The sequence below is a fragment of the Chroicocephalus ridibundus genome, chromosome 13, assembly GCF_963924245.1.
Source record: "Chroicocephalus ridibundus chromosome 13, bChrRid1.1, whole genome shotgun sequence".
Taxonomy (NCBI): Eukaryota; Metazoa; Chordata; class Aves; order Charadriiformes; family Laridae; genus Chroicocephalus; species Chroicocephalus ridibundus.
In genome coordinates, this window is record NC_086296.1 from 15,415,738 (window position 1) to 15,432,936 (window position 17,199).

The 17,199-nt window shown below is 62.8% G+C and overlaps 1 protein-coding gene across 5 annotated transcripts; it reads right to left on the reverse strand.

Moving 5' to 3' along the window:
• Positions 1-4,872: 4,872 nt before the first annotated feature.
• Positions 4,873-12,901, reverse strand: GAL3ST1 (galactose-3-O-sulfotransferase 1). Of its 5 annotated transcripts, none has more exons than XM_063351447.1 (4): positions 12,064-12,434; positions 8,765-8,898; positions 6,032-7,177; positions 4,873-5,939 (listed from the first exon to the last, which is right to left on the reverse strand). In XM_063351447.1, coding segments are annotated over exons 2-4 (1,272 nt in total). In that variant the 5' UTR covers positions 8,890-8,898; positions 12,064-12,434; the 3' UTR covers positions 4,873-5,938. The 5 variants fall into 5 exon arrangements, with proteins under 5 accessions (XP_063207517.1, XP_063207516.1, XP_063207514.1 ...); XM_063351444.1 differs by adding an exon at positions 12,774-12,901 and having other exon boundaries at positions 4,874-7,177; positions 12,064-12,285; XM_063351445.1 differs by adding an exon at positions 12,712-12,861 and having other exon boundaries at positions 4,874-7,177; positions 12,064-12,285.
• Positions 12,902-17,199: the final 4,298 nt, after the last annotated feature.

The following is a 17,199-nucleotide window of genomic DNA, read 5'->3' on the forward strand; positions in this document are numbered from 1 at the left end:
CTCGGCCTGGAAGGGACACTGCCGCCTCCTCCGCCGTTGTCCCCGCCGGCGCCCGCCCAGGCGCCACACAGCCAAGGCCAGCCCCAGCAGACCCCCCACCAGGGTGGCTGCCACCAGGGCGCTGCCCAGTAGGGCCAGCCCGGCCAGCAGGAACCTCTTCACCGTGCGGCACGGCTCTGGGGCCAGCAAAAAAAGAGAGAGAGACAAACCAGGGGGTTCAGAGGTGGCTTTGGCACCTGGGATGGTGGGTTTGGGGCCATGGGTGACGTTTAGGGGTTGTTCCGCTCACCTTCGTACCATGGCACCTTCTCCTTCTGCACCAGCAAGGGTCCAACTGTCTCCCAGTGAAGTGTCCCCTCTCCCAGGAACCCTGCGGGAGGACATGGCCCATACAGCCGGTCCCAGCCCCAGGATCCCCCCCTCCCCGCCCCGAGACCCCAAAACCACGTGGTGGGGCCATCACGTCCCAGTGCTGGTACCTGGCAGCTCTCTAGGGAGGGTGTCATCAGGGGGACAGCCGGTGTCACAGCAGTGGCACATGACATTCCGGGAAGGGTCCTCTGCGTTCTGCCAGCTGGGAGGAGAGGACAGAGCTTGGGGGTCTAGGGCTCCCCAGCTTCCACCCCAAGACCCACATGGTGCCACGCCAGCAGGTCCCTCCAGCCCTTGGCCACCCCGCTCTTGTCTCCCACCAGCACGTCCCCAGTTCATCTGCACCCGGAGGGAACCCCCCCCAGACCTGGGACGTGCAGCAACGCTACCCAGCTACCAGGGGGAAGGGGTGGCACCTAGACCACGGTGGGGTGGCTTTGTCACCCAGATGGGTCCCCTTGCCCAGTGGCTTCTGCTCCCAAAGCAGCCACAGGTGGTCAGGTCCTGGGGCACCACCAGGGAGCTGAGCTTACCTGTCCGTGGCTTGGCTGTAGAAGCAGGACCTGGCACCGTGTCCCCGGGCGCCCCACGCTGTCAGCAGGCAGTGCACGTAGACCTGCCGAGACATCATGCCACCACCATGCCCTTCCTCAAGGGCCCTACTCTCCTCCCACACCCAACCCCCGTGGGGCTGAGACCACCCCAGCAAGGAGCAGGATGGCCCAGTAGGACTCCATCCCACCGCCAAGGACATCATCCCGAGCTCACCTCCTCCTCCTCGGTCTCATCCTCCAGGAGCGGGGCCGGGATGGTGAGCTGGAGGGCAGACACCCCTCTCCGGTGCTGGATGGACACGGTCCCCAGCTTCTGCCCGTGCAGGCACCTGAGCCAGGAAAGCAACACAGGGACAGTCCCAAGCCGTCTCCAGGCCCTGGACTTCCCTCCCCATAAGGACATCTCGCAGGACCTCGGGGTGCCTGCAGCAGCAGTCCCCGCCTCCCGCCCCATGGGCACTGACCCCTGGCTGTTCACCACCATGAAGATCCTCCTGGAGCGTCCCAGCTGCTCCGAGCTGGTCCCGTGGCACTGGTCCACAGAGATCTTCAGGGAGACACCAGGACTGAAGTCAACCCTGGCCTCCAGGTGGATGGCGGAGCCTGGGCTGAGCACCAGCGGCTTCTTCACGGCACTGGGGTCCCCTGAAGGAGAAGGGAGGGTGGGCTCAGCGCAACATCCCCAAGCCTGTCCCACCGCAGATAGGGACATCAGACACATGCTGGACCACCACCCCATGTCTTTGCCTGCACCCCCATGAGACAGGTGCCTCCCTGCGGCTCCCCAACCTCAGAGCCCACCCCACTTCCCTGGAAGCCAAGAGCTACCCTGGCTCTGTCACCCCAGCCTGGCTTCCCTGCCTGCTCTCCAGAGCTACAGCACCTTCCTGGTCCCTGCCATGGAGCTGAGAAGGACCACGTCACCCATCAGAATGGCAAGGGGCATCTGACCCCCAAAAAGCTGATCATGGACTCAAGTGCAGGATGAGGAGCATCTCAAAGCACCAGCAAAGCCCTACACCCCCTGCAAGACTGGGAGGGAGGGTTCTGCAGGGATGGCCACCTTCTCCTGGTGGGCCCTAGAGCTGAGGCCACTCATGAGAAAGCACTGGGCTCTGATGGTCAAGCCCCGGGGTTTTGGCTGGACCCATCCTGTGGTGTCATCCCCCAAAGCTGGCACCCAACACAAGACCCAGAGCACTCACCATCCAGGAGCCTCAAGGTGAAGTTCATGCTGGGCTCCTCGGAGCGTGGGTGAGCATGAGCCCCACCAGGCATGGTGGCAGCAGCAAGCACTGGGGCTGCAGTCCTTGTCCCCATGCCTGAGGACACCACTGAGGCCACCACCGTGTGATCGGAGTACGCTGGAGTGGCTGGAGCCATGGTGGTCCCTGCAGCAAGGGGAAGGTTTAGCCAGTGGGGCTGAGCGTGCAGCAGCTGGAGGAGCATGTTCCAGGCACAGCATGGACATGCAGGTCCTCAGATGTCCCTGGGACTTGTGGAGGGCAGGTGGCAGCAGCACAAAGTTGGGGAGAGCACCCAGGATCTCGCAGGGTTTAGGCACAGCAGGGTGCTCCTCTACCCCCAGATCCACCAGCCAGGGCATCCCTCGTCTTGGTGGCCAGGCCCTGGCATGGGAGCGCTGTCGTCGCTGTGGTGGTGGGTGCTGGAGGAGGTGGTGCTCCACCAAGGGTCTCCACAACCCTCCCAAAATGCCAGGTTAAGCATTCCCCGGCCACCTCAGCACCAGGCACGCCTGGGGGCGGATGGGCTGCACCATGAGCGTTCCCCGGTACCATGACCCTGGCCAAGGCTGGGGACAGACCAGGAGCTGCTCATGAGATGGGAGACCAGCGCCAGCAGCCACGTACCCCACCAGTGACTCTAGTCCCCCCCGCTTCCCGCCCCAAACCAGGTCCTTACGGATCTGCTGGGCACAGGGAGCTCCTAGCAAGCCCCCTTGCACCAGCCCCACATCTCTAGAGCTCAGGGCCATTTTAGGACGGGTCCTCACCACCAAGAGGGTCTGCATCAGCAGGTCCAAGGAGGGCACCAGGAACCAGCACCAAGGTGCACCCACCACCCTCCTGCACCCAGACATCATGGCCCCCCACCCACCTCCCCCAGTAGAGCCAGTGGGGGGACTGAGGGGAGCAGCCAGGGGGTCCCAGCCCCACTCACCTGCCACCCCCAGCACAGCCCCACACACCAGCACCCACCAGCACAGCTCCATCCCCAGCAAGCAGCAGCCCCAGCCCCACCACCTGGGGGCCTTTAAAGACCAGGGCTGGTGGCCAACGAGCCCCAGCTGGTGCTGCCGGGTTTGGGGGATTTGGTTGATCAGCAATCAGCAGTCCCGGCATGGGGCTGGCCCCACTCACCATCCCAGCCCCATCCCAGGGGTCCGCACCCGTCGCTCAGTCCCCGTTCCATCACACAGTCTCAGTCCCACCACTCAGTCTGGTCCTGCATGCCATCCTGGTCCCCAGCAACGTCCAAGTCCCACTGCATGGTCCCATATCCACCAGTTAGTCCTGGTCCCATGCAGGGTGCTGGTCCCACCGTGTAGTTTTGGTCCCGATCCCACCAGTTTGCCCTGGTCCCAGTTGCACCACATGGTCTCGTCCCACCACTCAGTCTTGGTCCCATGGATGTTTCTGGCCTCACCTCATGGTATGGTCCCACCTCATGATCCTAGGCCCACCACAGTTTTGATCCCACCATTCAGTCATGATCCTGGTCCACAGCGCACCGTCCTTGTCCCATTATGGTCCTGCTTGCAGCCCCAACCCCAGTCCCAGTCCCACCACACAGCCCTGGACCCATAGTTCCAGCGTGGTCCCATTTATTGAGAACAAAAGCCCGTAGGAGGAGGCTGCTGGGTGCTGGGACAGGGGACGTCAGCAGGAGGACTTTCCTTCCACCCTTCAGCCCCAGGCAAGTGCAGAGCTGCTGCTCCCCACCCCGGGGCTCGCTGCTGGCTGCTCTCCAGGGCAGGTGGCCCTGGGGACACAGCCTGGTTGGGGACAGCAGTTTGGTCACAGCCAGGACAGAGACCTGGTGAAGCGCACGTGTCTGTGGTTCCTGCCCATCTCGGATGGCCCTGAACCCCATCACAACCCTCTCTGAGTGGGTTGACCTGGTGACCTGGGCACAGAGGGACATGGGGCATGTCCCCACAGGGGTGTCATCCCAGGTGGGTTGTGCAGCCGACCTCCTGCCTTGGAAGGGACGTTTCCACCCCTCTATCTGCAGAGGGAGCCGGTGGCCGAGGTGAGATTTGGCACCTGCTCCCAGCAGGAGACCTCAGCATGTCACGGGAGACACCTGTGGACCTCAGGGAGGTGCCGCAGGCTCCGTGTCCCCAGCGCCCATCCCAGTGTCCATGGGCAGCCTCATGCGCAGTTGAGTTGGTGGCCCCAGCGGTGGCTCCAGACTGGCCACCAGGGCTTGCATCCATCCCAGCTTTGGCTGGAGAAGCACTGGTGCAAATCCTGGGGCCACCCTTGAAAACGGGGGGCACCCGCCAGCAGCAGAGCTGGGATCTGGTGACATAAGTGAGTTGTGTCCCCCGTCGTGGCTGTCCCATGGGTCTGGCGTCCCTGAGAAACCAGCAGACCTTCCCGCTGGCGTCTGCACACCGTGGAAGTCCCAGGCCAGCACCCGGCAGCGCAGGCGGCTCTGCGGGGACAGCGGGGACGGATCCAGGCGCCCCACTTGCGCTGGGGGGGGGTCTCGTTCCTCAGCGCTGCCCAGGGGACACGGGGGTCCCCACACCCAGGACTGACGGGCAGAGCAGAGCCAGGACCCCCAGGGGCTGCCGCGTCATCCCCGTGGGCAGGGCAGGATCCGACCCCCAGGAGGAGCGGGGAGCGGGGTCCTTGTACCCCCCACCCCCTGGAGAAGGAGACAGGCGGAGACCAGCCCGACCGTCCTTATACTAAAAACTGCCAAATGTACGGTTGTTTTACAAAAGTAGAATTGCTTTTTTTTTATTTCTGGTCTTTACAAAGGGAGCAGAACACGGGCTGGGGGGGCCGGTGGGGGGTCCCTCTGCCGCAGGGGAGGCTCGGCCGTGGGGCCACCTCTGTGCCCGGCCAGGGCCGCTCTCGGCAGGACGGGTGTCATCCAGCCCGGCCGGGACGCCTGAGGGCTGTCCCCGCCATGGCAGGGGGGACACAGACCTCGTCCTTGGCATCCCCCCCGTGCCTGGGGGATGGCATCACCGGGATGGCGGCCACCGGACCCCGCTCCCCACTTTCTCCCCACGCCAGTTCTCACCAGACCCCGTGGGCCTCCTGGGATGTACCCAGTAGGGACTGGGGCCCTGGGGCCCTCTAACCGGGACAATGCGGGGCCGGGAGGGGACCTGCTGCATGGAGACCCTTTGCCCATGGGGACCATGAGCCTGTTGATGAACGTCGGGGTTTTGGGGGTGGGTTTTCCACTCTTCACATGGCTCCGAGTAGCTCCGGGTGGCAGCCTGCCACGGACCGACGGCTGTGGGTGGGCTGAGAATGTGCTGCACTCATCACACCCACAGGCTGGAATCCGCTGGAGTGGTGCAGCAGGCTCCGACCCGCAGCCCCAGAACCAGGGCTGGAGGGAAAAGGGGTCATTCGAGGAGCTCCTCGGGGTTCGGGTCCCCCCTGTTCACCCCGGGCAAGGAGAACTCCCTGCCACCACCAGCCGGGCACGTCCCCACCTGCACTGCCCTTGCCTCCAGCCACGTGGCGATGGATGTCCCGCTCCCGCTGTGACAAGGCCATGTCCTTCACGAACGTGTCCTCTGGCCTTTCCGTGGGGAAGGAAGAAGTGGATCCTGCTGGAAAAAACCCACCCCCAAACCACCAATCCTTGACCCTTCGGAGGCAGGGGGGGAGGCAGAGGCTCCGCTCTCCCTGCCGGTGGGTGACAGCGGCGTCCCCGCAGGCTCCTGCCCAAGTGGAGGCTCGGCATGATGGTGACGGAGAGTCCTCCAGCATTCCTGGGTGCCGGAGCCTCCGGCCGGTTCTGCTCACGTCCAACAAAAGACACCATGAAGTAAGAAAAAGGAAAGCACCTGGTTCTTCCCCGGGGGAAACGGGGCACCCACTGTCCCCTACCACTTCAGGAAGTCCCGCACGCGGCTCCACAGCTTGGTGATCCAGAGGTTGACCCCCAGGTCGGTCAGGTACTGGATTTCGGGCGTCAGCATCTTGCGGCACAGCTTCTGGTGCTTCTTGTTGATCTTCTTCTTCAAGTTGTAGCCTAGGATGGACTTCTCCCCCAGTGGCTGCCAGGGTTGCATGGAAGACTCTTGGATGGCGCTGGCGTCCACGGGGTGTCCCCCGTCGATGCAGATACTCTTCATCTTCTCATTCTCCCGCTGCAGCTCCGCCACATCCTTGGCCATCCGCTCCCTCCCGTAGGCCTCCACTTTACGCCAGAAGGTGGCATTAAAATAGCGGTAGAGCTTGGCGTCGATGAGGTTCCAGGAGGTGGCCTTCTCATACAGCTCAGGTGTCAGCCGGGAGACAGTGGAGCCCTTCCGGGCGTTGAGCTTGAAGTAGAGGACATCCTCCAGCTGCCAGCACAGCAGGTCCTTCAGCAGCACCAGGGACTCGTCAAAGTACTCGAGCAACATGACGAGGTGGAAACGGCGATCTATCTCCTGGATGTGCTCCTCCACCAGCGGGCTGTTGGCGTTCATGTTGTTGTCGTAGCCCAAGTCAAAGAAGAGGAGGTTTTGGAGGTAGTGAGCGTTGAACCCGTTGGGGTCGTAGTAGTGCCAGGGGTCCCGGAGGAACTCTGCCAGCTTGTCCTCCCCCGTCAGCTTCCAGGTGAGGGGGATGACGCGCCCAAAATAGTGGAAAGAGGACTCGAAGAGGTAGGCAGGGTCCCGCAGCACCGTCACGAAGGTGGTGTCCGCCGGCAGGAGCTTGCGCACCTCCTCGTAGTGGAAGCGCATGTGGTTGCAGATGATGTTGAAGCAGGTGCCCGGCCGGTAGCTCTGCACCTGGCTGCGCTCGAAGTAGGAGGGGTAGTAGAAGTCATTGCGGCCATTGGGGAACGCAAATTTCAAGCGGTGCTTCTCCCCGAAGCGGAAGAGGATGTTGAGGATGGTGCTGCTGGCCGTCTTGTGCGTCTTCATGAACATGATGTTCAGCTTGGGCAGGCAGCTCCGTCCCGAAGGGCTGTCCGTGCCGTTGGCTGCTGCCAGCGCCTTGCCAGGGGTTGGGTAGGAGGAGCAGGAGGAGGGAACGGGGATCCTGGTGGAGGGAAGAGACAGGACGCCACGGTGAGGGCAGCTCAGCCAACAGGGCCCAGCCACCAGGAAGGCTCAGCCATTTTCTTTTCTGGAGGAGCTGGACCTGGGCATGGATGCTGGACCTGGGGACGGGTGCTGGACTTGGGGATGGGTGCTGGACCTGGGAATGGGTGCTGGACCTGGGCATGGGTGCTCACCCTAGGGATGGGTGCTCACCCTGGGGACGGGCGCTGGACCTGGGGATGGGTTCTGGACCTGGGGATGGGTTCTGGACCTGGGGATGGGTGCTCACCCTGGGGATGGGCGCTGGACCTGGGGATGGGTTCTGGACCTGGGGATGGGGGCTCGCACCCCGCAGGCTCCCTGGCAGAGAGAAGCCCAGCTTCGAGCAGAGCCCCCTTCGCCCTCTGCCAATGTTCCCGGCAGAACCAGGGCACACAGCTGGCAGGGCAGAGCCCACCACCCCCATAAGTCCCCCGACGTCAGGTGCACCTCTGAGCCACCAAATCAAGCTCATTTGCCCCTTGGACAACCCCTGCCACCAAGGATGCACTGCTACAGGGGTCTTCACGGTGGCCAGCCCCCATCAGCACCGGCACAGCCTGGGCGGGGAGTCCCCATCCCTCCCCACAGGCACGGCTGCGGTGGCCCTGGTGCAGGTGACGTTGGGACATGCGTTGAGATGAGCTCTCCATGGCCATAACTCCACATACAGGAGCTGACAACATTCTCGCAAGGTCTGGAAGCTCTCAACCCCTTGTAGGACTCGTGAAAGATCCGGCACCCAAGCAAAGAGGGACGTAATTCTAGAGCACGGCCCCACAGATGAGCTCGCGGGCCCTCGGTGAGCACCGAGAATAACCTGGGTGTTATCTGAGCTGCCTGGAGCAGGGAACAGAGGCCACAGTGTCAAGTGACTTTGGACACCATTAATGAAGTTGCAAAGATGATCCTTGATAATGTTCCCATCCGGCAGCTCGGGGGAGCATGGGTTGGCACGTGGCTTATGAAACACCCGCAGGTGGATCTCTTTCATAAGCCGAGAGATAAATTTAATGCCAGGAGGGACGGCCTTACTGAGCACCCGCTTTTGCCCTGATGGGTGGCACAGAGCTTTGAACCTACCCGTGCCCACCTCTGTGGGTGAGCATTTACACGTGGCAGCGCCCTGGTTACTCGGGAAGGACAAGCCCTTGATAAAGAGCGCCCAAATAACTGCCTCGGCTCTGCCCGCGGCTGCCGGGAAACCTCTCCTGTGGTGCTTTTCCTTCTCCCAGGAGACACGGAGCTGCAGTGGGCTCCTGCTCCTCCTCTTCCCCTCCATCACCCAGGAGCTGAGCGCTGGCTGCCATTGTGCAGCAGCCCCCCACAGGGTGAACATCCCCAGCCCCCTGGGGAGTTGGGGTTCCCCCTTCCCTCTCACCCATGGGATGGGCACAGTCTCCAGCAGGAGGCTGTAGGAAGGGGACATCTTGGTGTGAAACCACCAGAGCCTGGAAAGCCCCAGGACCACCTCCGGCTGGGGGTGCCCGGTGTGAAACGGGGTGCTCGAGCTGCCAGGGGACACACGTGGGGACCCCACACTCACTCTGTCATGCTGACTTGCAGCGGGGGGACGGCGTAGGAGTAGAGCAGCAGCATGAAGCTGGTCAGGAGGGTCCCCAGGACGAGCCCCTTGCACATAGACCTCCAGCGCTTCCCATTGTGCAGCATCCTGGTCACCTGTGGCCGGCAGAGAGGAGAGCCGTTAGTGACAGGGGACAGGGAAGCGGGGACCAGGGGACACGGTGTGACTCACATGAGAAATAAGTAAGCCATGGGGACATCCCCCATCTTTCCATGGGCATGGAAAGTCCCAGAAAAACATCTCACTGGGCTTTTTGGCACTGGCACAGCCAGGAGAGAGGCGAGCTGGTGCCAGGTGTGTCCCCAACCATGGGCACAACGGACGCGTGGCCAAAGAGCAGTGTCCCTGCCCGCCCCGTGCACCCTTTGCCCGCCTCAAGAAAACCCGAAGTGACTCCCTGCCCCAGCGCAAGAGCAGTCGAGGAGGCCGTGGGGCTGGAAATGGTGGGGAGAAAGGAGTTGTGCCACGGGACAGCCTGGCCGCAGAGCGGGCAACCTCTGCCAGGCAGCACCGAAAAAATCACCGGCACAGGCAAGCACTTCCCAAGGGCGCTGGAATCCCGTTTCCCAAGAAAAATCTCCATGCTCCTGGATGAGGAGCTGGGGAAGCTCGGGATGTATCGGGTATGGTGACGCGTGCCCAGTGCAGCTTTGCCCATGTCTCCTGGCCCCTCCAGCAGCATGGGGGGCTCGGCTCCCCTCCGGCCACCCTTGGGTGGCTCAGGGTGGGGGCAGAGGGGATGCAGACCTGCCGGGGAAGGGGGTCTGGGGCAGGATGACACCCCCCCACATACACACACACGTACAAATGCACATACCCACATATATATGTGCGTGCACAACTGCACACATGCATGCACACGCACGTGCGTGCACGCAGCCAGAGGGCACACGCACGCACACGCACACAAACATCCACGCACATGCGTACACACACGTGCACGGCCACATCGGTATACGCACATCAGGCACACCCCGGCACGCACGCACACATGCGGGGCCGCGGGGCCGCATCTCTGCGTGTTCACGGGCGCACGCTTCTGTGCGTGTCACGCATCCACACGCGTGCATGGCGACACACACACACACACGTATGCACTCACGTGTTCCCCCCGCCCCAAGGACACAGACACAAACGCCCGCCCGCCCCTGCGCACGGACACACACGTGCACGCACCTGTGCGTCTTCATGCATGCACACGCGTGCACGAGGACACAGACACACGCGCACGCCTCACGCTCATGCATCCACACGCGTGCACACACGCATGCACACAGCCACGCAGACCCTGCAGCAGCCCCCCCCTCCCCGGTGCCGCTCTCCCCCCGCAGCCCCCGGCCCCCCAACAGCACCTGCCCAGCCGCCGCCGCTCACTGGGGCCACCGGCAGCTCCGGCACGCCGGCCACCGCATTGCAGCAGGGCTGTCCTCTACGGCAGGTCACGGGGACGTGCCACCCGTGACCGCGCCACCCACTCTCGGGGGGCTGAGAACAGAGCCCTGCGGCCAGGAGCGCCCCCCAAGCCAGAGGGCGAAGCCGTGGGTGCACCCCCCAGCCTCGAATCCCGGTTTAGCGGCTGCCGGAGGAGCATCGTCTCCCGCTCGCTCCGGCTGCTCCGGCACCGCTCTGGCAGCCAGGCATCCTTCGGCCAAGGCTGGCTGCGCTCCCGGCTGCCCGCTGAATAACCACCCTGATAAATGACCCCCCAGCTCCCCGCGCCATCACCCCCTTAAAGCCTCATAGCTCCAGAAAATAATTCAGAGAGCGCAAATCCCGGCAGGGAGAGCCGTGGTTTACACCCAGCCGTATTTTAGACCCCACGTAGCGAAGACCCCCTGGGATTTCTACACCAAACCCCAAGCAGAAAGGTTACCCGGCCGCTGCGAAGGCTGCCCGGGCACGGCGAGCTCAGCCCGCTGCTCCCGCCTGCCTCCCGCTTCTCTCCAGTGCCCCCCCTCCTCCGGCTCGCCTCCTGCCGCTGAGATTTCCAGCTCGATGAATAATGAATGGAAAATGCAACCGGAGCCCAAGGCTGCGGCCGGGCGCTGGGCACAGCTCGTCCTGGCACCCAGCGCGGCAGCCGGGGGATGCTGATGGGGTGGGTGCACCCCACAAACGCGCCCAAGCTGGCCCCAAGTGCTCCCCCCGCTACCCTGCAGCGGGGACCACCCGGTCAGGCAGGGCTGGCTGCATCCAGCCTGTTCCAGGACAGTTTTCCGAGCTGCTGGCAAGTGCGGCAGGAACAGCAGGGATACGGGGGTGTCCGGCATAACCGCGGGGGGAGTGGGTGCCTCTGACCCTAAATCCCAGCACGGGCGTGAAGCCCAGCGGGTTTTGCAAGCCTGGGAACAGCCAGGGTTTGGCCTTACACCGCGGCCGTGATGGCACCACCATCACCATCCGCGGCGCCGGCGTCGGCATCACCTGGAAAAGCCGCTCGGGCAGTGCTGGAGGGGTCACCCGCCTGCGCGGGTGCTGCGTCCCCCCAGGCCGCAGGCTGTCCTTGCCACCGCCCCACGGCACTGCCGGCACTGGCACCCACGCCGCCAAAGCCAGCGAGTCGGCGCCGGTAACCCCCCTCTCGGCTGTCGGCCTGGAGGGGGTCCCTGCCATCCCCCGGGGGCGGCACAGCACCCTGGCCCCACGGATGCCAAGGGGATGTCTCGTTCCACCCAGGCTGGCTCCCCTGGGGTGGATCTGGCAAACAGCTCCCAACCCAGTCACTCTATTGACTTTGCCTTAAATGAGTGGCTTAATTATTAATAGCTCACCAGGAGAAATGAGGCGATCGAGGTGTTTTTTCCTGGGGCTCCCATCAGTGCGGGGCAGCCGCGGCGCCAGCTCTCAGCGGCCGCTTGAAATTCCCGGCCGGAGGACGCGGCTACACCTGCCATTTCCCCATGGGCCAACCCCCGGGATGGTCTCCGCAGCCCCGTCCCCATGTCCCAGCAGCTCCCCTGGTCCCTGGGGACATCCCCGAGCCTTCTTTTGGGTTTTTCCCTATAGGAGCCATTCCCTTCACGGCCAAACCCCTACAGCCACTGTACACGAGGTGCATCTACCTGCTGCGTGCTGCTCTTACCCCTACAAGCCCATGGCCACGCTCTTTTTACCCCGTGTGCCCAATTTCACATCAGCACGGTGCTTCCTACCCCCCTGTCCCCCTCGCATAGCCCCCAGGGGTGCAAACACCCATCCCCACGTGCCACCCTGCCCCATAGAGCTGCCCCCCTAAGCATCCTGCTGACCCCAAGCATCACCTTTTCCTTTGCTTAAGCTGCTCTCGGCGAGCCGTCCCTCTCCTCTCCTGGGCTGGCCGGGGCGCAGGGGGAGCGGGTGGTAAGGGGCGGGGGTGCCGATGCTGCTCCGACATGGAATAAGCTCGTCCTGCGCAGCTCCCCGCAAATGCCGTCTTTTCCGAATCCTCCCTACCAGCTGCGCTCCTTATGGCATCACCGGGGTCCCAGCCCCGTACCGCTGGCCTGGGGAGAGGGGAAAAAGAGAGAGAGAATTGAGAGGTGCTGCCGAGCGGGGTGCGGGGCTGCGGCCGGGCTCTGCCCGGCTCCCCCGGTACAGCCGGGCCAGGTCCTGGGTGCCCGCTGCCACCCGGAGCCTCCCGTCTCCCCACCCACTCCCGGCGGCACAGAGGAGGCATTCAGCCCTCTGCCTGCTCGCTGCCTGCTCGCTGCCTGCCAGCACCGAAAACAAGGGGGCCGTTTGTCTCCATCTGCGGCGCCAGCCTCAACGGGGACATTGTCACCGTGGGCCCCGTGCCCGGCCCCTGCACCGCCATGCCACTGCCAGCCCCCAGCCCGGCATGGTGGGGTGCCGCCGGCTGAGCGGGTGACAATGGCTCTCCCTCGGCGGTGGCACCCAGCTCCTCTCCTCCCCACGGGGCCAGCTCTCACCAGCCATCCTTGTCCTCCTCCCATGGCGACGGCTGGTGTCACCTCCCGTAGCCGGAGCTCACCTTGGGTTGGGGAGCGCTGCAGCCCTGCACCCCCAACCTGGCAGTGTGCTCCTCGGGGTGACCTGGCGTCGCTCTGCCGGCTCCTCTCCATCCTTCCCGCAGCCTCCCCCAGCTCTCCTGCTCTGCCCGTTGGATCTAAACAGCTTTTATGGCCTTAATGGCAGCAATATTTGTGCTCCCCCGCCCTCCACCTGATAACCATAAAGCCGCCACAATACTACTGGCCTTTCACCCTTTTCACGGTCACACTGGCTTCGCCGGGACTTTGGGTGCCCCCGGGCACCCTACCCGCGGGATGCTGCCGCCCTTGGGGTCCCATCCTGCCACCACGGGGCTGTTCCCAGGGGGGTGAGCGAATGCTGCGGCCGCACCGGGGAGAGCTCGTCACCATCCGTCACCTTGCTCGCGCATCACCCCGCAGCAGGGCAGAAAAGGGGCCATTGTGTGCCCGGATCCGGTGCTGGCACTTCCCACCGCCCTCGAAGCCGGCTCGCTGCTGCTAAAGCGGTGACAGCCCGGCGCGCTTGCTCGGGCAGCCAAGCGAGCGGCGGCCACGCCGGCATCCAGCGCCCCGGGGCTCGGCTGGTGGCGTAACCGCAGGGCACCCCGGCCATGCCTGGTACCCACTGGAGTCTCCGTCCACGCTGGAGAGGTTTGGGGTTCGGGGCTCATCCCCATGGGGCTTGGGGTCACCCTGGCGAGCCCCGGGCGGGCTGGCAGCTATTGCCCCATCGCGGGTGGCTGCCACATCCTGCTCTGCCTCGGCAGGACCGGTTCTCATGCCGGGGTTAACCTGCCAACCCCCGGGCAGCCCCCGCCGGCACCGGGGGACAAGAAAATCCAGAATATCCTCTGCAATCGCAAGGAGAGGGACGAGGAGCTGCCACCTCCCTGCAGGTGCTGGCCCTGCTGGCATGTCCCCGCTCGCCTGGCACGGGCACGTTCCCGGTCCCGGACGAGGGATCTCATCCAGCTCCTCGAAACTAAATCCCGAGCACGTGCGAGCCACGCACGGGAGCAGCGGAGAGGAACGGGCACCTCTGGGAAGCGGAGAGGAGCAAGCAAGCATGCAAGCGAGCACAAGCGTGCCCTCCCCAAAAATCAACGCCAGGATGTGCCCAGCAGAGGCTGCTGCCGGGATGGGGACGGGAGACTCATCCCTATTCAGAGGCAACGTTATCACCCGAGCCCCGGCTGGGGTCACCCCTGGGATTTTTCGCCCGTCTCTTCCCCCTGCCCCCCCACCCCGGCTTGTTTGTCACGGGTAATGGCTGCTACGTGAAATAACCACGACACCGAGTTGTATAACACCCCTGGCGCTGCCGCCTGCTCCTGGCGCTCGCCTTTCCATCCCCTTACCTGGCTTCACCCTAGAAACAGCGGCACGGGGGCGAGGAGCCGTCCCACCCCCTCTCCACAGGCTGCCTCTCCGAATGCCAGTTTTTCCCCTTGTTTTTTGGGCTGGCGTTGCAAAGGGTCTCCAGCGGGAAGAGGACTGTGGCGGCTGGGTTGCAGCAGCTCAAGGAAGGGATGCCGGCAGCCTCGGGATGCGACCTGAATGAGCTGGGGAGCCGTGACGCCCCGTCTCCTGCATCCCACGGGGTGCAAACCACCCCCAGGAAGGCTCCACCACGACTTCCCCCACCCGATGTTCACCGTCTGCCCGCTTGGGAGTGGGCAGAGCGAATCCTCCGGTATTTGGAGGTAAAAACGAAGAACTCACGCTGAAAACCGTGACCGCCGAGGAAGCACACGCCGAATCTGGGGATCAAGAGGAGTCTGGTGAGGAGCACGAGCGGCTGGTCGGAGGGGCAGGCAGCAGCAGCACCGCGGTGGCACACCCCATCCCGGACTTGGCCCCGTCGGACACTCATCTGCCAAACGCGGTGTCAGGCGCCTTTATCGTGTGGAAAAGCTGTCATTAGCGCTGGCGAAAGAGGGGGAACCGGTGGCCATCAGGGTGGCGCAACTGGTTTGTGGTCGCCCTGCTGGGCAGTGGGGCTGCTGCCTGCGGCCGGCTCTGACTGCCGGTCACACCGCCTGCTCCTTATCTGCCACCTGGCACGGGGACATCGCCATCCTGCAGCCTCGCTGGGCTGCGGTGCCACCGGTGCCCGGGAGCGTGTGTCCAGCAGCCCCGGGGGAGTGGGAAGACGCATTTGGGGTCTCCTACCCCGTGGTGGAAGCCCAGCTCTGGGTGCAGCCCCAGGAGCTCCCCAGTCGTCCAGTGCCTTTCTTTTCCAAGAGCTGAATTCAAGGAAGGGAAAAAAAAAAGGCAAAAAAAAAAAAAAAAAGGCAAAAATCCTCCCAACTGCCCAAAGGAAAAGAAAAAAAAAAAAGGGAGATAAAAGTAGGGGAAAAAGAAGAGGGGAAAAAAAAACAGGGGAAAAAGAAGAGGGGGGGGAAAAGGAAAAAAAAAGAGGGAGAAAAAGAAAAAAATAAAAGAGAAAAGAGAAAAGGAGAAAAAGAGGAAAAAAGAGTAAAAAAGAGTAAAATATAAAACAGAAAATAAAAAGAAAAAAGAAAAGGGGAAAGAAAAAAAAAGGAAATAGAGAAAGCACGACAGGCCGTTAACCAGTTCCTTGTCTGTGCTGTTGCCCGCTCACTGCTGGGGGCTGCCGACCCCCTCGGGCTGGCGGCGCTCACACGAGTTCACGGGCCACAGCTGTGTCCCCACAGGGTGCACAGCCTTCACCTTGGCTGGGCTGGGAAAGAGGGTGTCCTCCAAAAATCCCACAGGATGACGCAGCCTTCACCACAGCCACGGAGAAGGTGTCCCCATAAAAGGCCCCATGAGATACTGCAGCCTTCACCACAGCCAGGGACAAGGTGTCCCCATAAAAGCCCCATGAGATACCACAGCCTTCACCACAGCCAGGGACAAGGTGTCCCCATAAAAGCCCCATGAGATACCACAGCCCTCACCACAGCTGGAGAAAAGGTGTCCCCACAAAAGCCTCATGAGATACCATAGTCTTCACCACAGCTGGAGAAAAGGTGTCCCCACAAAAGCCTCATGAGATACCACAGTCTTCACCACAGCCAGGGACAAGGTGTCCCCATAAAAGGCCCCATAAGATGGCTCAACCGTCACCACGGCCACAGACAAGTCATCCCCCTAGAAATCCCACAAGATGACGCAGCCTTCCCTACAGCTGAGGAGAAGTGTGTTCCCAGAAAAGCCCCCTGAAACAACACGGCCTTCACCATGGTGACAAGATGTCCCCATAAAAGGCCCCATGAGGTGACACAGCCTTCACCACAGCTGGGAACAAGGTGTCCCCATAAAAGCCCCATGAGATACCACAGCCTTCACCACAGCTGGGAACAAGGTGTCCCCAGACAAACACCACGAGATATCACAGCCTTCACCACGGTCAGGGACAATGGCGTCCCCATCAGCCTCGTGAGATGATACAACCTTCACACCCCCAACGAGGCCACGTTCACCAAAACCCCGCAAAACCCCCCCAGCGAGCCATCTCACCCTGCAACACCCCTTCCCAACCCCCAAAATGAACCAGAAAAAGGAAAAAAAAGCCCCGTAAATATTGCACAAAACCAAGCATTACCCTCCTCCTCTTCCTAGGAGGATGGCCATAAACCGGCCTGAAGGCCGCACGTAGGCCCTGGGGAGGAAACGTGTGTGGGGGTGGCTGTTTTAGGGGAAAAATATGGGATTTAGGGAAAAGGTGGGGGGGATAATGCTGCCGATGCCAGGGCCACTGATCCTCCAGACGCACAGAGCGCATCTGAGGGGTTGGTGGCACCGGCATCGGCCAGGGCAGCCCTAGTTTCTCCATGCATTGCTTTATCTCAGCCAAGAGTCCCACAATAACCGCTCCTTCACCCCCCAAAAAATTGCCCCCCCAGTCTCTTGCTGGACGATGGTGGGAGACGGACAGCAAGGACCAAAAATCTTTGCCTCACGCCTTTGCAGGCAACCCAACAGCGTCCCAGTGGGGCCCGAGGTATCTCTGAAAGTCCCCTGGTTCAACCTCCCTGGTCATGATATCCGCATGGACGGAGACCCCACTGCCTCTCTGGGCAACCTTGCGCCAGCGCTTGGTCACCTTGACGGTGAAGAAGTGTTTCGCGATGTTCAGAACCTCCTGGGTCTCAGTTTGTGGCCATTGCTTTGTGCCCTGGTGCTGGGCACCACTGAGAAGAACATGGCTCCACCCTCCCTTCAGGTATTTATACCCCTTGATAAGATCCCCCCTGAGCCTTGTCTTCTTCAGTCCCACCTCTCACCGCCTTTCCTCCTAGGTGACACGCTCCAGTCCCTGCATCATCTTGGTGGCCCTTCACTGGACTTGCACCAATATATCCACGTCCCTCTTGCACTGGGGAGCCCAGTGCTGGACACAGCACTCTACGAGCGGCCTCACCAGGGCCCAGGGGCAGGACCACCTCCTCCAACACT